Genomic DNA, 24,473 nt, shown 5'->3' on the forward strand with positions numbered 1-24,473 from the left:
AACAATACATGCAGTTACTAGGAAATTAAAAGCTCTCCATGTTTTACACCACATATAGGTATTGCATTTAAATTTAAATCACTTTGTTCTTTTGAGCTTTCTGACATAAGACTGCATTGCATCTGTTGTAAATAAGTTAATTGTATTGTCAAATGTGTTTTATTATCTACCTAGAAATGATCAAGAAACTTTCGAAAGGTTGAGTGACTGACTTTACATTTTTACATGCCTTTCAAAAGAAAAGAAAAAAAGATGCGATGGCTGGATGAAATGGCTACAAGGCAAGCAACAGCCAGTCCACGAAAGTTCAGCTAGTCGTGGCATTTCATATAGGGACCCATAGTGCACTACATCGACACAATGTCGAGTGAGTGACAGATAGGGAACGTCTTGGTTATTTTCGTAACCTCAGTTCCCTGATGGAGGGAACTAGACGTTGCGTCCCTCATGCCACAACACTGAACTACCCGCTGAAATGGCCGGGACCTTATCTCGGCTCATCAGCACAAAACCTGAATGAGTGGTTGTGAGCCAGCTCCTTTTATACCCGTATGTCCGGGGAAGTGGCATGCAAATACCACTCGCCAATTCCCATTGGACTTTTATCAAAGATCAGAGGTGTCTCATGCTCTCAAGAGCTACCCCTAGTGTCACTACATCGACACAATGTCTCGTTCCCTCCATCAGGGAGGTTACGAAAGTAAGAAGTTACTACAAATTCCTTTTATTGCAGATGCCAGTTTCACTGTTACTGAAGTATTTGTCCCCTGTGAAATTACCAGCAACACTTGAAATGCACAGAACTTGCTTTAGCGTTTGTGTTCCACAGATGAATCACGAGACATGAAGAATGTGAACAGTGTGAATGAAATCAATTTACTCAGAGAAAACTGTGATAAATGCAATATAACAAATGTGATGGGAATCTTGCAAAGATGACCATTATACATCAAGTTCAATTTACTATTTTGTTTGCAATTATCTAAATTAGCTTTAAATATATTCTCAATAGAAGAAACTAATAATTCAAGTGTATATAATAATATACCACTATTATTTTTATTATTATTATTTATGTTCTTTTTACATTAAATACTATATTAAATAAAGTTTAAAAGAATTAAAGGTCCCCTGACATGAAATTTTCACTTTCTGAGGTTTTTTAACATTAATATTAGTTCCCCTAGCCTGTATTTGGTCCCCTCGTGTCTAGAAATTTCAGTCAGTGTAAACCGAGTTTTGGCTATCTTTCTCTGCCTGTGAGAAAATGAGATCTCAGACGGGCTGATCTTGAATCTCCCCTATATGACGTCATACGGGGGAAAGTTACCTCCCCCTTCTCTGCTTTGCCCGCCCAGAGAATTTGACCCGCCCATGAGAAAACGAGCTAGGAAGTACGAACGTGCGCACGCAATTTTAGTTTATCCTCGAGAGATATCATGGCGTGTGACCGATCGAAGCACAAAAGTTGCTCAATAATTGAATGCACAAATGATCACAGAAGTCTTTTTTTACTTCCTTCATCCAATCCCCAGAAGGATCAATGGATAAATTTCATTTACTCTGGGAATGAACCGACACAACACACCAAATTTTTGTATGTCTGCGCCAAACATTTCACAGACGACTGTTTTCACAACATGGGTCAGTTCAGAGCAGGGCATGCTGAACGTCTGAAACTGAAGTCTGGATCAGTACCAACTCTCTTTGGCTCACCTACAAACCTCGGACAAGTAAGTCAACTAATTATATATAATTGTGTTGCTTTACTATTTATGGTTACCTAGCTTGTTACACATAGAATGTGGCTGTAACATTAGCTATGCAGCTAACAGCCGAGTTACTGTTGCTAATGTAAAGGTAGATAGGAATACACACACTGTAACGCAAGTGTTGAACACTTCTTTGTTATTTGGATATCCGTTCTCCTGTTGGTGATATGTTTACAAAATTACAGACGTTTCAGATCTCTGCGTACTAGAACATCAAATGTTAGGCACAAAAAAACAGTTTTTCCCCATGCTATCTGCACACACTTGGCTAATAAAGCTCATTCTGATTCTGATTCAAAGAACTTTTAAGATATATGAAATATAAAATATGTTAATAAATAAATTATCTAATATTTTATAATTTCATTGATCTAATTTTAATTATTAATGTTACTCACTAAACATTCTAATCTTCTTACAAATTGCAATTGTACTAATACAAAGTAATAAATTGAGTACTAATTTGACCTTATTGTTTCTATGTAGGCCAGCACATCAAGTGCTTGCATTCAGCTGCCTCTCTCAAGGGATGTTGCCTGCCAGACAGACCACATGGAAACACATACTGTAGGCACACAGCTATCCAGAAAAACACTGAGGACAAAATTTAGAAGTGAAGGTATGTACCTGCCACCTGCAAATGCATTTACTTTTGATGTAATTAGTAAGTTTTCTGTCATTTTTTCTTTGCTTTCATTATGTGTTGTCATTAGACTTTCCATAGTAAAAATTAATTTGGGCCGTAGGTGTCCAGGCAACTGTCTCCTGCAAAGATTTTGGTGTTGGGACATCCAATGCAGACCCTCTGTGCCTGTCATCAACACCTTTAAAGAGACCAGCCAAAAGACCTTGTCTAGACCTTGATGAACTGCTCGAGGACAATCCATTGGAGGGCAGCTCTTTAGTGGAAGCTTTAAAGGGACATGATTCCACTTATGATCCTGCTGACTCCATCACAGCATCGTTATACTCTACACAACAGTCGTAAGTTACTGAGTGTTTAGTCTCTTTGAGACTGTTGTTGTTTAGAGCATTACTTTTAGGATTGTTTATATGCATAACAATTATTAAACAATTTGAAAAAAGGGTGATGTACGGTACAGTCAAGATGAAAGTTCAATCAGTTTAACTGAAAATGTGTTTTCCTTCTTTCTTTGTGGTCTTATATAGAGAAGATTCAACCACTCCCACCCACAACAGCAAAAAGTACATAGTGTACGAGAACTGCATCATGGATTGTTTAATTTATGTCCAGTCTGCACACGGGCATGTGATGTGAGGACCCAAAGGCTGGGGACATTCCTGTCTGTGAAGCAGCGGTGCCCCCATTGCACATTTTCAAGACAATGGAATATCCAGCCTATGCATTTACATTTACATTTACATTTATGCATTTGGCAGACGCTTTTAGCCAAAGCGACTTACAGTGCAATTATTACAGGGACAATCCCCCCGGAACAACCTGGAGTTAAGTGCCTTGCTCAAGGGCACAATGGTGGTGGCTGTTGGGTTAGAACCTGTGACCTTCTGATTAATAGCCCTGTGCTTTAGCCACTACGCCACCACCACTCCACTATGCATGGGAGCGTGCCGGCTGGAAATCTGCACCTTTCTGCCGCCGTGTACCTGAGTGGGGCATCTTTCATACAAATTGAAAAGGTAAATGATGTGCAACTGCAGTTTTTTTTTTACTGGCTTACTTCGATTTAGATCAACTTACATGTATTATTTATCCACCCACACTAACAGGTCTTCAATACAATGAAGCTACAGTTGTTTAAGTTTAGAACATTTCGCAGCCATGCCAGATCTTTCATTGAACCCGCAGTTTTTCACTGCTGGAAAGTCACACAGGATGTGAATCTGCAGCGGCTAAGTCAGGAGGAAAAAGTTATAGTTGGTGGTGACATGAGAGCTGACTCTCCAGGTATTGATACATTACTGAAATAGTTTAGTTTATACATGGGTTAGATATTGTTTAAAGTTAAAAGGTGTGACCTAAATAAAATGCCAGACATAATTCCAAAGTATTGAATAGTGATTACTAATGTCAATATTTGAACAAAAACAGGGCACTCTGCAAAATATGGGAGTTATACAATGATGGATCTCAATACTAACACCGTTGTGGACATTCAGTTGGTTCAGGTGAGTTGTCAAAAAAGAATGTTTAAAGTGGTTATTGATTGTAATTTGAAAATCAAAGTCTATAATGCATTTTATATTAATATATTGTCTTTCTGTGTTAACAGAGCAATGAGGTTGGTGGTAGCTGCTACATGGAAAAAGAGGGCCTGACGAGGAGTCTAGCATTACTGGAGTCGCGTGGCAGCAACCTTGATTGCATTGTCACTGATCGTCATCCACAAGTACAGAAGTTCCTCAGGGAGAGAAACGTAACCCATTACTATGATGTCTGGCACATGGCAAAAGGTATATTGTTAGTGCATATATGGAGCTGCTTGATGTACATAGGCCATTATATCTTATCTATCAGTTTTGCTCCAGCCTTTTCCATTCTTTTAATTGTTAGTGATATCTTTTTATTGAGAAGGTCCCAATGTTATATGTTTTTGAAACTGTAGTAAAACATTTTGTGAAAAGACTTGTCCTTACTTTGAAACTGAGACCCTATGAGTGAATGTTATCAAATGCTTTGAAATTGATTATGAAACACTATAATAGAGTAATCACTTAGTTCATGAGTATCTCAATTAAGTGGAATTTGTGTTTTCATTGTAGGACTTTCAAAGAAATTGGAAGCAATTAGTAAGCAGAAAGACTGTGAGATACTCAAAAAGTGGATGAAAAGCATCAACAATCACATATACTGGACTGCAGCTGGATCAACGTCCGAGCCAGAGAGAATTGCAAAGTGGAACGCAATCCTGAACCATGTTCAAGATATCCATACACATGAGGATCCTCTTTACCCCGAGTGCGAGCATGCAATCCGCAAGACAACTGACAAGAGTAAATGGCTCAAAGCAGGTATTTCATCAATATACAGGCTAAATGTCAAAACAGTAAACGGACAACTACACATAGTTATGTAGCCACTTTCAGAAATTTACCAGAGATCATCGTTGTAATATTCTGTACTGTATTGTTTTCTAATATATTTGTTATTGTCTGCAGATTCTCAAGCTTTCAACAAGTTAGAGAAGTTGCTAACAAACAAAAGAATGCTGAAGGATGTTGCAAAACTGAGCCCCCACCACCAAACTTCATCGTTGGAGGCTTTCCATGCCATCCTTCGTTTTGCTCCCAAAAATTTTGTCTTTTCCTTTATTGGAATGCTGTGCAGGTAAAATAAAGTTTATTTACTGAGATATTTTATGCTACAATAACCATAAGTATTGTTAATATTAACATGTTTTGTCTTGTATTTCCAGGCTCTACCTGGCTGCTATGCATTATAATGAAAATGCAGACCGACCACAGGCAGAAACGCAGGAAGGTGTACCTATCTTCAAACTCTCATTTCCAAAGGGTAGGAAGGGAGAGTGCAGAGTTAAACCTAAAAAGACAAAGCCGACCTTTGGTAAGGCTTAAAATCAATTCAAACAACACATATTTTGGAATTCTCTAATGTATTTGTAATACATAAATTAAATACAAAAAAACATAAAAGCAAAACGCAACCAAGTAAACACAAAAATAATGTTTGTGCTTGTGTTTTATGATACAAGGTTATGTTGCTGACATGATGGACCTAATTTCTGAAGAAGTCTTTGTCAACCCTACACCATACAACGATGCGCTGTTGGCCATGCCTGTCCCAGTGAACCTATCAGCGCAGTATGAAAACCCAGACAAGGAGGAGGTCATTGCCAGCTTTGTGTCAAGGTTCAAACGGGGGGCAGTTTAAACCCAACGTAGTGGCCTTCCTCATCAGGAAACACTGAGCGGATGCGCAGGACCACACAAGCTGGAATAATGACCCGAATTCTGCGTCCCAGGAGGCCCCAGCACCAGCTCACAAATGAACGATAGGAGAGATACCTGTAGCGACTGAACATAATTGATATTTATCATTGTTTGTATTATTAAGTTTATGTTTGCATCTTCAATGCTTGTTTTTTGTAAAACATTTTTATAGTTTATCTTCCCTCTGATGTAATTAAATCTTGACACAATGTTTTTAGGCACGTCTGAAGGAAAGCTCATTATGGGTTGGCTTGTAGTGGCTATAATTCTGTACCAAGGCTGAATTTTGTAAAAAAAAAATCAGATACAGTACTAGGGACCACTAAGGCCTATATCAAAGCCTACAAAAAGAAGCATGTCAGGGGACCTTTAATAGGCGACTAGGAAGTCCGGGAGGGGCTCGTTTTTTAAGATGCATTACAAGCCGTTCATACATTGGGAAAAAAATTATATTAAATGATTACATGAAAAATGTTACATATGGCACCTTAAAGCAGTTACTGTAATATCAAATAAACAAGATTGTATTCTTCAGTGTTCATGTGTTGTTTGTTTATTCACATTGAATCCAAACATACAGAATTAAAAATTACGTTTCTAAAGGCGTGTGTCCATCAGAATACAGTCCAGTTTGATTTACAACATTTCATTAACAAAGTGAATTATGAGTCGAGAAATATAAAAAGTAGATCAGAATAGTATTAAAGGACAGTGGAAAAGAGATAAATCACGGTGGTTCTCGCTAAATTTTTTTATTATTATTTATTTTATTAAGTATTTACGAAAAAAAAGTTAATATTTGTGCACAATATTTTTTGGGATCTACTTATTTCTTTCATAATATTTAAACAAAACAAACGAGCACAAGAGGAAAGAAAAGTGAATCTGATCGTCAGTTTGAAACACGAGACGATGGGCGGGACTTTCATTTCAAAGCTTTTGATTGGCTCTTTCTTCCCATCAATCTAATTGCTGACCAATGAACTCATTTTATATTATTACCTCAGGAGTCAGATATCATTGAACAAACACATGTGAAACACCAGATCTCAATACACTCAATATCAGCGGATAAACATCACATTAACAGTCATGAAAGTATCTATAGATTCATCAGAACATATATCAGGGAAATAATTACTCACAGTCACTCATGGACGCACACTTTAGCACCCACAACATGTTATCTTGTGTTTCATCTGCCTTGCTCCGCTGTATGCCGTTGATTGACAGGCGCTCTAAGCCCCGCCTCTCCAACACTGTACATTATAAATATGTTGACACAGTTCAATATTGATGTGATTCCGTCACAACTGTCATTTTGATATATCGATGTGCTATTGTTTTATAATAATAGATTGTTTATATTTTCTGAATAACCAGGTTTATTTGTTTGTTTGTTGTTTACTCTGAGTTTGTGTATGAGTCGGTGTTGTGCGGGACGTTTGCTGGATTTCATCTCTAAGATAATGTTTCCTGGTGTTGCAGTTTGTTGTCGCTGTTGAATAGCGGAAGAGAAGTTTCTGTCTGAGGCTCTCGGGAGCGCATAAACGTCACATCCTTTGGATTTTCCCGGCAAAAGTGACCCGCTCCATCTCATGAAAATCAGTCTACAGGCTTTAATAGGCGACTAGGAAGTCCGGGAAGGGCTCGTTTTTTAAGATGCGTTACAAGCCGTTCATACATTGGCAAAACAATAAAATAAACGACTTGTTACATATGGCACCTTAAAGCAGTTACTGTAATATCAAATAAACAAGATTGTATTCTTCAGTGTTCATGTGTTGTTTGTTTATTCACATTGAATCCAAACATACAGAATTAAAGATTACGTTTCTAAAGGCGCGTGTCCATCAGAATACAGTCCAGTTTGATTTACAACATTTCATTAACAAAGTGAATGAGTCGAGAAATATAAAAAGTGGATCAGAATAGTATTAAAGGACAGTGGAAAAGAGATAAATCACGGTGGTTCTCGCTAATTTAGTTACATAAAGTAACTTTAGTAAAGTATTTACGAAAAAAAAGTTAATATTTGTTGGGATCTACTTATTTCTTTCATAATATTTAAACAAAACAAATGAGCGGAAGAGGAAAGAAAAGTGAATCTGATCGTCAATTTTATACACGAGTCGATGGGCGGGACTTTCATCACAAAGCTTTTGATTGGCTCTTTTCGCCCGTCAATCCAAGAGCTGACCAATTAAATCATTCAGTGTGTTTGATCCATGAAGACACGCAATCAGAGGACGCGTCGACTCCTTTATAAATTAACATAGAGGAATAAAAACTGCAGTCAGATGAATCTCATTAATGTTTTGTGAGTTTCAAGCGAAGTTGGCACTGAAAAAAGACATTTAAAAGACCGTCATTAAAACCACAAAATAATAATAATAATGTGGAGAAGAAATGAGTGTCAGTGGATCCGGATCAGTTCACTGTTTCTGCACTCAATGATCATATACAGTATTTTATCATCTCAATGTTCAGTGAATCCACCTGCTTTACAAACTCAACTGTTATTGAACTGACACTCTCATTCTCAATGACAATAATTACATACAAAACTATTTCATTGACACTTTTATACAAATCTGTTCTTCATCTGGGACTTTAAATATAAGCGGTCCAGAATCTTATTTTGATCTGAATCTCAAGACAAGAAAATCATATTTAATAACTTTCCATAAGTGTAACTATTGTATTATATAATGTGTTTCCTCAAGGTTTTTCTCTCTATTTAAACATATAGAGTTTATTTCTGGACACAATCGCTGTTGCTTATTTTAACTGAGGACTTTTAAGGCACAATTTTCAGTAAAGCAGCATTGAATCCAAATGTGTTGTGATATGTGCTGTACAAATAAACCTGAGATGACTTTCAAACAGGAGAAATCATGTTTCTTTCATTTCATCAAAACTCTTCCATCCATATTTGATTTTTATACAAACAAAAACAGAGAGATGAAAATGACACTTTATTATTCACATGTTTTACATAAAGAGTGAGAAGCGAAACAATCATGATGTCACATATTGTTCAGATTTAAATGTCTTCAGTTGTTTTGAAGAAATAATCATTTTCTCCAGTGCAAAATATATTTATGACATTAATAATCAAGAGTTTAAGATCGTATTTAAATCTGTAAGAAAGCATAAAGTCCAGAATATTTCAAACACAAAGACACACTTATTTAAAGTAGGAAACATCAGATCACACACAAATCCACACAATAAAACTAGATCAGAATAAAACTAAAGTGTTTCTGCTCTTATTCATTATTTGAACATGAAACAGGAAATATTCAAGTAATAGATTCAAATAGAAATCATAGAAAAGCAGAAACACAAAATACAATGTTTTAAAATCATATGAATGAGAAATCAATTCTACAACAAATGAAACATGGTGAAATAATGAACAGGAATGTAAGAAAAGTCTTCTGAACGTTTTTAAAGAGATTCAGATTGAAGTTTCTTCCTCTGTTACTGCAAACTGACTTTGATCTTCAACAGATGAAACTATCAAATACAAAAACAATATTAGAAACATGTCATTGAACTCCACTTTCATATTGTTTCCTCTGCTGTTATTGTCTTTGTGAACATTTCATCTGTTGATTATATTGATCTCTTTTACCTCTCGCTCTGTAGCATTTGAACACCAGCACGACTGTCGCCATCAGATATGGACAAACTGCCAGAAGAGAACTGAGAGTGTGTAAGACACGAATCTGATCTGCTGACACTGAAAAACAGACACACAAGCACTTGATGATTGAGTATATCTGAACAAGTGCACATGAATGAATAGAAAAGAGAGAATAAACTCTCACCTGTGACACGGACCCACAATGCATCACTGTAGTTTGTGTAGTAAACTGGTTCTCCTCTTCCAGCTCTACACCAGTACTGACCTCCATCAGACACTGAATCAATATGGACTCTGTAGGAGTTTGTTTCTGTCTTGTTTTTCTCAGAGTTCTGTGTGTGTTTGTACCAGTAAAAGTCCCATCCAGCGGTCTGAGTCATGTGACAGATCAGAGTCACCGTGTTTCCTGTCAGTGCAGCTCCTGCAGTATCTGATGTGAGTTCAGGATTGAGCTTTGAGTCTGTGGTGAAGAACATTTGGGTCATTAATAAACAGAGTTCATCTTCTGCTCGTCTTTACTACAGTAATTACTGACCTTTAACAGAAAGAATAACACTTGTGTTCTGTGATGTTGCTGGTCTTCCATCTCTCTTTCCTCGACAGCAGAACTGATGTTGATCAGACTCAGTAGCTCCTCTGATAGTGAGAGTGTTTGTGTTTACAGTGTAACGCTCAGACTCAGACACGACAGTTCTGTCTTTATACCACTCATATCTCCAGTTACTGTAATCAGACTCAATGTCACACTTCATGATCACTGTCTCTCCAGTGAAAACAGATGTTTCTGGATGTACAGTGAGTTTAGCTGTGGGCAAATCTGTACAGAGAAGGAACTATTTACTCAGAGCTCCTGATAAACACTCAGTACAAACTGAATAAACTTTGTAAAAGTCTAGAGAGATGCGCACACACCTGATACTGTGAGTGTAAGTTCATCACTGGCGTGTGTGTAGCGTGATCCTCTTGTCTCTCTTCCAGAACAGCTGTATTTACCTTGATGGGAGAATTCAACATGGCTTATTTCACACTCTTGTTTTGTGCATTGATTGAGAATGTTGATGGTCCCATCTTTAATCCAGCTGTATCTCCACTCAGTGTGTGTTTGTGTCTGTATGTCACATGTGAGAGTGACTGTCTCTCCTCTGAACACATGATGATCTGGATTTACACGCACTTCAAGTTTTGGTCTCTCTGTGTATGAATCACACATTGATAATCTCTGTAATTCATTATTTACTTATTTAATGTAATCTCACTCAAAAGCAGATAAAGTAAATCAGCACCTTTAACTGTTACTTGAACTGTGTTACTGAACTGTGTGGAGTAGTTTCCTCTTTGTGCTCTGCATCTGTACTGTCCTCCATCAGAGACTTTCACTGAACTGATTGTTTTAGTTCCTGCAGCATCACTGGATTCAGAGTTTGAGTCTTTAATCCAGTGAATCATCCATCCAGTTGAGTTTATGAACGTACAGCTCAGAGTAACTGTGTCTCCAGTGAACACTGAACTCTGGGGCGACACAATCACAGCTGGTGTTGGTTTATCTGTGAGTATATGAGACAGTTCAGTGACAAAGACTTTAAGAATCACTACTCACCAAAGCACTTAAGTATTTTTCTTTTATTATTTTACTTATACATACATACTAACATGTCTAGTTCACTAATAACACATGCCTTCAAGCACATCCATGTTATCTGTTGTAGACCATTCACAAGATACAGATGCAAGACAAAACGCAACCCACACAACCTACGGCCGCTTTGCACTTCAACACCTGCTCCACTCTCGTTCTCAGTGGGACTCTGGAACTGCCAGTCTGCTGTGAACAAAGCTGCCTTCATTCCAGCTTTCGCCACACAGTCCACCCTCAGCATCCTGGCACTGACAGAGACATGGATACGTCCTGAGGATACATCAACACCTGCTGCTCTCTCCAACAACTTCGCCTTCTCCCACACCCCTCGACATACTGGTAGGGGTGGGGGAACAGGTTTGCTCATTCATAATAACTGGACTTTTTTACCACAGGCTTCACTATGTAACAATACATCTTTTGAATTCCATGCCATTACTACAATGCAACCCACAAAATTACATGTTGTTGTCATTTATCGCCCTCCAGGTCAGCTGACAAGCTTTCTTGAGGAGTTGGATGACCTGCTGTCCTCCTTGCCACAGGATGGCAGGCCACTTGTGGTTCTTGGCGATTTCAACATACACCAAGACAAGCCCCAGGCCACTGAACTGAATGCTCTTCTGGCCTCATTTGACTTGGAAAGACTACACACCACAGCAACTCACAGATCGGGCAACCAGCTGGACATCATTTTTACACGTAACTGTACCACCTCAAATATTCTTGTTACACCTTTACATGTCTCTGATCACTACTTTGTTCAATTCAACATGATTCTCCCATCCATTGTAAAACCGACTCCACCTTTGGTTTCCTTTTGCCGTAACCTCCGTTCCCTCTCACCCTCTCGCCTTTCCACTGATAACTCTGCCTCTCTTCCCACAATACATTTATTTTCCATGCTTGATGTAAACACTGCCACAGACACACTTAGCTCTACTTTAACAACCTGTCTAGACTACATCTGTCCTTTCTCCTCTAGACCAGCACGTACTACACCACCCAGCCCCTGGCTGTCTGACGTCCTTCATGAACATCAAACTGATCTCAGGGCAGCTGAGAGGAGATGGCGGAAATCTAAAGATCCAGCTGATCTAGTTAAATATCAGCTTCTGGTTGCAACTTTTTCAGATAACGTTAAAGCTGCAAAAATGTCATATTACCAGACCAAGATCAACAGCACCACAGACACTCGTAGCTTGTTTAGAACATTCAACACACTTCTTTGCCCTCCCCCTTTACCACCTGACACATCATTGACAACAAATATCTTCGCCACATTTTTACTAATAAGGTTACAGCAACTCTTCTTTCTCTATGTTCTCTCCTTTAATTGACACTGAGGTCTCTAAACTCCTCCTCTCTAATCACCCCATTCCATCACACCTTCTCCAGGCCATCTCTCCGTCCATCCTACCTGCACTTACACACATAATTAACAAATCTCTTCTTGCAGGCATTTTCCCCACTACATGTAAGCAGGCTCGAGTAACCCCACTGCTGAAAAAACCTGCACTTAACGCCACACAGATAGAACACTACAGACCAGTCTCTCTCATCCCATTCATGGCAAAAACACTTGAAAGGGCAGTTTTCAATCAGATCTCTGCCTATCTCTCACAGAACAAGCTGCTGGATGACAATCTGTCAGGCTTCAAAAGTGGACACTCCACCGAGACTGTCTGTCACGGAGTCACTGAGACAGGCAAAAGCTGAATCCAGATCATCCGTTCTGATTCTGCTGGACCTTTCTGCTGCCTTTGACACAGTCAACCATCAGATCCTACTCTCCACCCTCTCTAAACTGGGCATCACTGGAACTGTGCTTGGCTAGTTCAACTCCTATCTCTCAGAAAGGTCCTTAGAGGTAGCCTGGAGAGGGGAGGTATCCAAGCCACATCAGTGGTACTGGGGTACCTCAGGGATCAGTGCTTGGGCCACTTCTCTTCTCCATATACACAACATCACTGGGACCCATCATCCAGTCACATGGTTTCAATTACCACTGCTAAGCTGATGACATGCAACTCTACTTGTCTTTCCAGCCCAACGGCACCACAGTGACCACTCAAATTGCTGCCTGTCTGGCAGATATCTCAGCCTGGATGAAGGAATACCACCTGCAACTCAACCCAGCCAAGACCGAACTCCTTGTCTTTCCAGCCAACCCGGCTGTTGAACACAACATCACCGTGCAGCTGGGTCCAACTACAGTTGCGCCTTCCAAAACGGTCAGAAATCTAGGGGAAACCATTGATGATGAGCTAAATTTCACAGACCACATCTCAAAGACTGCAAGATCATGTAGATTTACACTCTACAATATCAGGAAGATAAGACCCTTCCTCTCTCTACATGCCACACAACTGCTCGTTCACTAACTTGTCATAACTAGACTGGACTACTGTAATGCTCTCATTGCAGGCCTTCTTGCATGTGCTATTAGACCTCTCCAAATGATCCAGAATGCAGCAGCACGTCTGGTCTTTAAAGAACCTAAGAGAGCACATGTTACACCACTCTTTGTCTCTCTCCACTGGCTGCCGGTTCATGCACGTACTAAATTCAAGGCCCTGATGCTGGCATACAAAACAGTCACTGGGTCTGCTCCAGCATACCTAAAAACATTTATGCAGAGCTACGTTCCCACCAGAAGCCTGCGGTTGGCTAAGGAACGTCGCCTTGTCATACCAAAACAAAGAGGCACCAAAACACTTTCCCAGACTTTCAGTTTCATCATACCACGTTGGTAGAATGAGCTTCCCAACTCAATCCGTGAAGCCGACTCACTCTCTTCAAAAAACAGCTAAAAACACATATTTTCCAAAAGCACTTAACCGGTAACTAAAAAATAAATAAATAAATATTTACAATTCTTGTTGCACTTAAATCTGTTTTGTATACTATTGTGATGATAGTGAAACTTTGTAGTATGGCACTTTTCGTACCACTGTCTCCTTAAGATGATTCGCTTATGTTTTCCTCTTTTGTAAGTCACTTTGGATAAAAGCGTCTGCATAATGAATAAATGTAAATGCAAATGTTAAGAATCACAGAAGAATCAGTCTTTATCAGCTGCTTCTCAGTTAATCTGTGCATCAATCATTATATTCATATTCAATAAAGAACTAAAAGTTTGGAATCAACAGAGTTTATTTATTGATCAGAGATTATTTATTGATCAGAGATTATTTACTGAACAGAGTTTATTTAATGAACAGAGTTAATTTATTAAACAGAGTTTATTTATTGAACATAGTTTATTTATTAAACAGAGATTATTTATTAATCAGAGTTTATTTATTGAACAGAGTTTATTTATTGATCACAGTTTATTTATTGATCACAGTTTATTTATTGAACAGAGTTTATTTATTGATCAGAGTTTATTTATTGAACAGAGTTTATTTATTGATCAGAGTTTATTTATTGAACAGAGTTTATTTATTGATCAGAGTTTATTTATTGATCAGAGTTTATTTATTGAACAGAGTTTATTCATTGATCAGAGTTTATGTATTGAACAGAGTTTATTTATTGATCAGAGTTTCTCTACAGAGTTGAATGTGAACACTCACCTGATACAGTCAGTGTAACAGCATCACTGATGTCTGATCTCTGTGAGTCACTGATTTTCTCTCCTCTACAGCTGTATTTACCACTGTGAGATTTGTCAGATGTGATTCTGTACACTCTCTCAGTGCTGACTGGATTGACTGAATCATCTTTAATCCAGCTGTATCTCCACTCAGTGTGTGTTTGTGTCTGTTTGTCACATGTGAGAGTGACTGTCTCTCCTCTGAACACATGATGATCTGGATTTACATGCACTTCAGGTTTTGGTCTCTCTGTGTATGAATCAAAACACACATTAATAATCAATGTAATTAATTATTTAATGTAATCTCACTGTAAAATCAGATAAAGTAAATCAGCACCTTTAACTGTTACTTGAACTGTGTTACTGAACTGTGTGTCGTAGTTTCCTCTTTGTGCTCTGCATCTGTACTGTCCTCCATCTGAGACTTTCACTGATCTGATTGTTTTAGTTCCTGCAGCATCACTGGATTCAGAGTTTGAGTCTTTATTCCAGTGAATCGTCCATCCAGTTGAGTGTGTGAACGTACAGCTCAGAGTAACTGTGTCTCCAGTGAACACTGAACTCTGGGGCGACACAATCACAGCTGGTGTTGGTTTATCTGTGAGTATATGAGACAGTTCAGTGACAAAGACTTTGAGAATCAGTGAAGAATCAGTCTTCATCAGTTTCTTCTCAGTTAATCTGTACATCAATTATTACTTTCATATTCAATAAAAAATTCAAAGTCTGGAATCAATAGAGTTTATTTATTGAACAGAGTTTATTTACTGATCAGAGTTTCTCTACAGAGTTGAATGTGAACACTCACCTGATACAGTCAGTGTAACAGCATCACTGATGTCTGATCTCTGTGAGTCACTGATTTTCTCTCCTCTACAGCTGTATTTACCACTGTGAGATTTGTCAGATGTGATTCTGTACACTCTCTCAGTGCTGACTGGATTGACTGAATCATCTTTAATCCAGCTGTATCTCCACTCAGTGTGTGTTTGTGTCTGTATGTCACATGTGAGAGTGACTGTCTCTCCTCTGAACACATGATGATCTGGATTTACACGCACTTCAGGTTTTGGTCTCTCTGTATAAAACACAAGTAAATATTCATCTATTTTACAATAATACAAGAATTAGACTGTAATCAGTTCATCTGAAGATTATGAATAAATAAAGAATTACAAGTCTGGAATCAACAGAGTTTATTTATTATTATTAATATTATTATTTACTAAATTAATGTCCGATAAAGTAAATCAGCACCTTTAACTGTTACTTGAACTGTGTTACTGAACTGTGTGTAGTAGTTTCCTCTTTGTGCTCTGCATCTGTACTGTCCTCCATCAGAGACTTTCACTGATCTGATTGTTTTAGTTCCTGCAGCATCACTGGATTCAGAGTTTAAGTCTTTATTCCAGTGAATCGTCCATCCAGTTGAGTTTATGAACGTACAGCTCAGAGTAACTGTGTCTCCAGTGAACACTGAACTCTGGGGCGACACAATCACAGCTGGTGTTGGTTTATCTGTGAGTATATGAGACAGTTCAGTGACAAAGACTTTAAGAATCAGTGAAGAATCAGTCTTCATCAGTTGCTTCTCAATTAATTTGTGCATCATTCATTATTTTTATATTCAATAAATAATTCAAAGTCTGGAATCAACAGAGTTTATTTATTGATCAGAGTTTCTCTACAGAGTTGAATGTGAACACTCACCTGATACAGTCAGTGTAACAGCATCACTGATGTCTGATCTATGTGAGTCACTGATTTTCTCTCCTCTACAGCTGTATTTACCACTGTGAGATTTGTCAGATGTGATTCTGTACACTCTCTCAGTGCTGACTGGATTGACTGAATCATCTTTAATCCAGCTGTATCTCCACTCAGTGTGTGTTTGTGTCTGTATGTCACATGTGAGAGTGACTGTCTCTCCTCTGAACACATGATGATCTGGATTTACAAGCACTTCAGGTTTGTGTCTCTCTGTATAAAACACAAGTAAATATTCATCTATTTTACAATAATACAAGAATTAGACTGTAATCAGTTCAACTGAAGATGAAAATAAATTTAATATGTACACACATATCCACTTTTTTCCTGAAAGCATTATACTTCAGTGAATTTGGCACCCCATATAATTAAATAATCTCCAAAAATATTCCATTAGTTTTTGCTGATTTGGTTTTTGAAATATTAAACATAGTTTTTTAAATAATGTTCAGTAACAAATAATAAAGAATAGGCAAGTGTGATAAAGATTTTCTACAGAGTTCATGTGTCCGTCCATTCTGTTTTATAATTTCAATGTAAACGTGCGCTAGATATGAATCTTTCACCGATTGTTCGTGTTTTTAGACGACATGTTAAGTAAAAAAAACATAAACTGTTAAACGTCTCAAGTCAAGACACATATGTTTTGCTCTTTTGTGGCGCTGTGTATAATTGTATTGCAACAACAACGTACTTCAGCATGTTAATGGCACCTAACATGTTTTCAAACATTTGTGCTGAAATCTCAAGCAAATATTTTGAATATTAGCTAACATATTGACCAAACACAAGTCAACAAAAGTTGTGCCGGATTCTAGCTAAATTAGAATGAATAAAAGCAAATTCAGTACTGAATACTGTGTCTGTTTACTTCAGGGAAAAAAATGTCATGGTTACTTTCGTAACCTCCGTTCCCTGATGGAGGGAATGAGACGTTGAGTCGATATAGTGACACTAGGGGTCGCTCTTGAGAGCCCCGAACACCTCCCATTCATTGAGAAAAGGCCAATGAGATTTGAAGAGTGGAATTTGCATGCCACTCCCCTGGACATAGGGGTATAAAAGGAGCTGGAATGCCCACTTCATTCAGGTTTTGTGCATTTCAGCGGCTAGTACAGTATTGTGGCAAGAGGGACACAACGTCTTGTTCCCTCCATCAGGAAACGGCGGTTACGACATTAACCATGACGTTCTCCTTATGTCACTCACTTAACGTATTTTCAATGTCCTAAAAACGCCACAACATCTGAACTGTGTTACGTGAGCAGCTTGCACATGCAAGCAAGCTGCTGCATGCATAATAGCAGGAGCATCAGTCTACACATAACCTCCCCCAACGCACCAAAATACGTCATGTTTTTCCCCACATCCCTGAGGGGGTGCAGCGAAGTTACTAGCATGGGATCACGCAACGCCACTCGGGTTGATGCATATGAGACCTCTAACTGAATTCAGACTCGAGTCCGAGATGGGCATGGTGCTGCTTCACACGGGCAAGGCACTGCTTCACACATCACGTATTTATCACGCCGCTCTGCCACCACTTATTGTCCACATGTGTCGTGGTCATCACTGGCGCCTCTAAACTGGGCTGGAGTACCGTGTGCAATGGGCACGCAGCCGCTGGATCCTGGTCAGGACCGGGACTGGTTTGGCTCATCAAATACCTAGAGTTGCTAGCTGTACTACTCGCCCTGCAGAAGCAATTGCCGTTGATCCAGAGTAAGCATGTATTGGTCCATTCCGAACACAGTGACAGTGACAGCTGCGCTGAGGGAAACCTCGAGGCACTTACATTGCTCTGCGTACCCGGTATAGAGCGGGTTAGCAACTGAGGAAAAGGACCTCTTGGGTAGGCCTTGAGACTCGTCACAACTGGCTGTCCGTAGGTATGGACGGGCGTGCGATGGCGGATGACTGCGTTCGTAGGGCCCTGGCTATGCTACTTGGTGTCTGGTCGTATGATTATATGACCCAAGGAGTGAGGAAACAATGTGGGTACTGCAGTCTGTACGGGGTGCAGGGAACATAAGAGAAAAGGATTCAAAGGATTTACCTCCTGGCCATCCAGCGGGGGATGCATTGGTCTGTATACCAGCTCTGGAGCGGATGTCTCGCTTACATTTACATTTATGCATTTGGCAGACACTTTTATCCAAAGCGACTTACAGTGCACTTATTACAGGGACAATCCCCCTGGAGCAACCTGGAGTTAAGTGCCTTGCTCAAGGACACAATGGTGATGGCTGTGGGGCTCGAACCAGTATCCGTCTGATTACCAGATTACCAGTTATGTGTTTAGACCACTACACGACCACCACTCCATATGGGTCCTGGGTCATCTGTCTCAGGGGCGCTTAGGAGCCTTCTAAGTCCTTCCCTTCCTGTGGGGGGGCTCTACGCTGGGGCTAAGAAATGGGCTCTGTTGAGGCGGAGCCGCATGGGCTTTTGCTGCCAAAGGGGGACCCCCTCGGTGAGCAGACGGGGTGTGGGATCTTTAGCCACTCCAGGGCAAGATGTGCTGGATGGCCTCCATCTGCTTCTTCACTGCCGAGAATTTCTGGGCAAAGTCCTCAAAGGTGGTGCCGAAAAGTCAGATCTGTGAGATGGTCACGTTGAGAAAGCGGCTTTGTCGACATCCCTCATCTCAACCTGATTCATCCACAGGTGGCGCTCCAGAACCACCAAGGTGGACATCGCCTGCTCGAGTGCTCGCATTTTGACCTTCGTCATCCGGAGGGTGAGTTTGGTTGCATAGCGCAGCTCCTGCAGCACATCGGGATCAGGACTACCCACATGCAGTTCTGTGAGTGCCTTGGCCTGGCGTACCTGCAGGATGGCCATGGCATGCAGGGTGGAGGCGGCCTATCCAGCGGCACTGTTGGCTTTTGTCACCAGCAACGACGTAGTCCTACAGGCTCTGGAGGGGAGCACTGGTCGATCATGCCAGCTGGTGGTGTTTTGCAGGCACAGATGCATCGCAACCGCCTTATCTACCTGAGGGACCCCGTGTGGACCACTCCGCCATCGAGGGTTGTGAGAGAGGATGAAACGGGAAGTCTGTTTCGGCAGCGAAAGGTGTCCTCCAAGACCTCGTCAATTTGTCGTGCACCTCCTGGTGGAAAGGGGGGGGGGGCTGTTAGCGGAGCCCCGAACCCAGGAACCCATCATCAAGCCACGAGTGCTCAGTGGAGGGTGGAGGGTTGCAGTCCAACCTGATGCTCGCTGCGGCCTGGGCAAGCATGTTGGTCAGCTTCAGACTGGGCGTGCAGGCCCGAAGGTTGCAGCCTAGTCGAGTCATCTGCATCCGACATCACCGGTGCGCTCTCCGATGCAACAATCGAAGACTTATCCTGCTTGCATGCCCCAAAAGAGATGTCATGCTGTCATGCTTGCAATGAGAACATGAACATCCACAAACGCTGCCTCAGTGTGATCGCTGCTCAGACACGTGAGGCAGCACCCATGGCTGTCGGAAGCAGAGAGATAACGACGGCATGCAGAAATCACACAAATTCGGAAAGGCATCTTTATAAATACGTCAATGTGTGAACTCTAATAGAGTAAATATATTTTAGCAGGAATATACACACTTTTAGCACTGTTGAAGTGCCCAGGGACTAAATCTGCACTTGTCATACAGAAGCAGATAAAGTATTCAGCTCGCTGATAGTACAACTGCTCGGCTGAATGGAGTGTAGTGGTGGGTCGTTTGCGAACGAGTTGGCTCTAAGAGCCGGCCTTTGTAGGTGAACATTGGGAGCCGGCTCGCATATCAAAAGATGAGAATCCATTTAAAAAATGGAAAAAATAAATAAAATAATATAGGCCTAAATGCTCAAACGCACACACATTCGTTCTGACTGTCTGCTCAGACTAACAGCCTCATATGCTGTTCCTGTCAATCAGACACGCAGTGTCAACCAATGAACCAAAAACACATGAGTGAGGTAAATTTTGACTTTTTACATTTATATGCACTTTGTTTATATACATAAAAAATGTCCTTATTTTTTGCATTTTTTTCAATTTGTGTGATGCTGCATTTTTGCACATTGTTATTTTTTTTTCTTGGATATGGTGCAATATTCTATTATTATGTTGTTCAGATTGTATTCGTTTTGAATGGTTCGATTTATATGCACTTTGTTTATATACAGTGGGTACGGAAAGTATTCAGACCCCCTTAAATTTTTCACTCTTTTTTATATTGCAGCCATTTGCTAAAATCATTTAAGTTAATTTTCTTTCCTCATTATTGTACACACAGCACCCCATATTGACAGAAAAACACAGAATTGTTGACATTTTTGCACATTTATTAAAAAATAAAAACTGAAATATCACATGGTCCTAAGTATTCAGACCCTTTGTTCAGTATTTAGTAGAAGCACCCTTTTGATCTAATACAGCCATGAGTCTTTTTGGGAAAGATGCAACAAGTTTTTCACATTTGGATTTGGGTATCCTCTGCCATTCCTCCTTGCAGATCCTCTCCAGTTCTGTCAGGTTGGATGGTAAACGTTGGTGGACAGCCATTTTCAGGTCTCTCCAGAGATGCTCAATTGGGTTTAAGTCAGGGCTCTGGTTGGGCCATTCAAGAACAGTCACGGAGTTGTTGTGAAGCCACTCCTTCGTTATTTTAGCGGTGTGCTTAGGGTCATTGTCTTGTTGGAAGGTGAACCTTCGGCCCAGTCTGAGGTCCAGAGCACTCTGGAGAAGGTTTTCGTCCAGGATATCCCTGTATTTGGCCGCATTCATGTTTCCCTCGATTGCAACCAGTCGTCCTGTCCCCTCAGCTGAAAAACACCCCCACAGCATGATGCTGCCACCACCATGCTTCACTGTTGAGACTGTATTGGACAGGTGATGAGCAGTGCCTGGTTTTCTCCACACATACCGCTTAGAATTAAGGCCAAAAAGTTCTATCTTGGTCTCATCAGACCAGAGAATCTTATTCATCACCATCTTGGAGTCCTTCAGGTGTTTTTTAGCAAACTCCATGCGGGCTTTATGTGTCTTGCACTGAGGAGAGGCTTCCGTCGGGCCACTCTGCCATAAAGCCCCGACTGGTGGATGGCTGCAGTGATGGTTGACTTACTACAACTTTCTCTCATCTCCCGACTGCATCTCTGAAGCTCAGCCACAGTGATCTTTGGGTTCTTCTTTACCTCTCTCACCAAGGCTCTTCTCCCCCGATAGCTCAGTTTGGCCGGACGGCCAGCTCTAGGAAGGGTTCTGGTCATCCCAAACATCTTCCATTTAAGGATTATGGAGGCCACTGTGCTCTTATGAACCTTAAGGGCAGCAGACATTTTTTTGTAACCTTGGCCAGATCTGTGCCTTGCCACAATTCTGTCTCTGAGCTCTTCAGGCAGTTCCTTTGACCTCATGATTCTCATTTGCTCTGATATGCACTGTGAGCTGTAAGGTCTTATATAGACAGGTGTGTGGCTTTCCTAATCAAGTCCAATCAGTATAATCAAACACAGCTGGACTCAATTGAAGGTGTAGAACCATCTCAAGGATGATCAGAAGAAATGGACAGCACCTGAGTTAAATATATGAGTGTCACAGTAAAGGGTCTGAATACTTAGGACCATGTGATATTTCAGTTTTTCTTTTTTAATAAATGTGCAAAAATGTCAACAATTCTGTGTTTTTCTGTCAATATGGGGTGCTGTGTGTACAATAATGAGGAAAGAAAATGAACTTAAATGATTTTAGCAAATGGCTGCAATATAACAAAGAGTGAAAAATTTAAGGGGGTCTGAATACTTTCCGTACCCACTGTACATTAAAAAAGTTATACTTAAAATGCACATGTGTAATTGTATCCTTTTTTTTACATTTATTTCAATTTGTGGGATGCTGCAGTTTTGCAAATTGTTAATTATTGTTCTTTGATATGGTGTAATATTCTATTAAGCTGTTCAGACTGTATTTATTTGAATGGTTAGATTTATATGCACTTTGTTTATAAACAATACAAAGTTATAGTTTACATGCAAATGTTTAATAGCATTCTTTTTAATAACAAACCAATGCATTTTAAATACATTGTGGTTAAAGTAGAGTATAATTTCATTTAATAATTTAATTAGAATTGTTTTTACACCAATAATTATTATAAACAAAAACAAAAAAAATCGCAAACTGTTTGACTTGAAAAAATACAAAACATTTTCAGTTGCTGAAAAAAGTTGCTGTTTGGGAACCAAAAGAGCCAGAATGCCCATCACTTATGGAGTGGGCATTCCAGCTGTTTTATACCCCTATATCCTGGGAGTGGCATGCAAATTCCACCAACCAATTCTCATTGGTCTTTTCTCAAAGAATTGGAGGTGTTTGGGGCTCTCAAGAGTAACCCCTAGTGTCACTACATCGGCTCAACATTCAGTGAGTGACTAATAATCAGAATTATTAACCTATAAAAACATGATGTACATTATTTGTTCATAATTTGCAGCACAAACAAATTTTTAATTTTTTGGCATTTGGAGGTTGATGTGGAGAAAGATGAATTCTTAGCTAAAAATTAATGCTTCAACGATACCAAAGACACACAAACCAGAAGCGAGCACACACGATGGAGACGGGTGAGAGTGATTGACATGGGGTGTAAAATGATTTCACGGCTCCCAAAAGATATCTTGTTAAATACAAAGAGAGGAATATGGTGTGATGTTTCTTTTGACAGCACAAATGAACGACACCGGTTTGGAGATACTTGGACAACATGAGGTGGAGAGTGACATCACAGCCAAAAAAAACATGTTTAATATCTCAAACACTGAACCAGCACAAACGAATGGGACAGTTTTAGAGAAGATTTAATTATATGGGGTGCCAAATTAACGGAGATACTCAGAAGTGTTTCACGATTCACCTGTTTTTAATATCCATCTCCAGTGTTTTCTCTCAAATTGGTGTATATTCTTAGTGTGTAATGTGATGTTTAAAGTATTACATTTATAAATATTTCACAAACATGTGAGTTTAAAGTGCCGATAGTGAACAGAGTCGAGATGAGCGTTTGATGTGTTTTTGACAGTGCTTCATCTGAGTATGTAGATGTCATGATGGTCCGAGGTTTGTTATGTTCATATCATTCACTAATTTGAGTTGTTATGACAGAAAACAACTTCACAAGTTGAGCCTGAAAGTCATTTTGACTCCATTTATAGCCTGGTGTCTTCAGATACTTCTTTTTGAAGAGCAGTCCTGAGACGCCCCAGTGCGGCAAAGCAGCGCAGCATCTCGTTCCGCTTATTTCAGGGAACAAGGGTTACACATGTAACCCGAGACGTTCCCTTTACAAAAAGCTTCACTATGATGCTGCGCTGCTAAGCGCTACGGGGAATGCAATACCCACACCGCCGCACTTGGGGCTGTCCGGACCCCTACGGTTGTGCAGTGTACTCACAAAAACACGAGAGGTCTCAGACATGATCTTGAGATGTCGACTCAAGGGCATAAGAGCCCGGAGTAGCATAAACATCCAAACTATTAAAATTTGATGAATTTGATGAGAGAGGACGCTTTACTTCACGTTGAGCCTCAAACCCAGAGAAACAGATGAGCTAAGACGATGTCCCTGTGCTGAACTGCCAGTTCCTGGAACTGCGCTAGGATCAGCCAGTCGTCTACATAATTCAGAATGCAGATGCTCCTGAGTCACAAGGAGCCAGCGCTACATCATGCATTGTGAATTTGTGGGTAAAAAGGGCTAGGCCGAGTGAAAGAACCTGACCCTGGAAGACTTCGCCCCCGGAAGTGAACCTCAGGAACTTTCCATGTTGTGGCAGAACTTCTAAATGAAGTATAGAAGTGCGTCATAAGATCGATGGTGACCAGCCAAACGAGTTGTAGGGCTTGAGACACGACCGTCCTGACAGGCATCATCTTCGACTTGAACACCCACGGGCAGTTCAAGCTTTAAGATCTAAGCCAGACGCCACCCCTCACCCTCCATGGGAAACGGGAAGTATTTAGTGTGATAACCTAACTCTCTCTCTGGAAGGGGAACACATACCATGGCCCCTTTAACCAGGAGATTGAGTTTTTTTTTTTTTTTTTTACATAAAAAAGAAATCCGGTTTACGGTAG

At 40.1% G+C, this 24,473-nt stretch overlaps 1 protein-coding gene across 1 annotated transcript in view; it reads right to left on the reverse strand.

Moving 5' to 3' along the window:
• Positions 1 to 8,838: 8,838 nt before the first annotated feature.
• Positions 8,839 to 24,473, reverse strand: part of LOC127643077 (B-cell receptor CD22-like) — a 148,181-nt gene continuing 132,546 nt past the window's right edge. The window contains exons 4-10 of the mRNA XM_052125639.1: positions 15,403 to 15,672; positions 10,638 to 10,898; positions 10,267 to 10,545; positions 9,890 to 10,171; positions 9,539 to 9,814; positions 9,343 to 9,450; positions 8,839 to 9,224 (exon numbers count right to left, since the gene is read on the reverse strand). Of these exons, the coding sequence (XP_051981599.1) occupies positions 9,166 to 9,224; positions 9,343 to 9,450; positions 9,539 to 9,814; positions 9,890 to 10,171; positions 10,267 to 10,545; positions 10,638 to 10,898; positions 15,403 to 15,672 (1,535 nt within the window). The 3' untranslated portion in view covers positions 8,839 to 9,165. The remainder of the gene's footprint in view (positions 9,225 to 9,342; positions 9,451 to 9,538; positions 9,815 to 9,889; positions 10,172 to 10,266; positions 10,546 to 10,637; positions 10,899 to 15,402; positions 15,673 to 24,473) is intronic.

Source organism: Xyrauchen texanus, chromosome 1, assembly GCF_025860055.1.
Source record: "Xyrauchen texanus isolate HMW12.3.18 chromosome 1, RBS_HiC_50CHRs, whole genome shotgun sequence".
NCBI lineage: Eukaryota > Metazoa > Chordata > Actinopteri > Cypriniformes > Catostomidae > Xyrauchen > Xyrauchen texanus.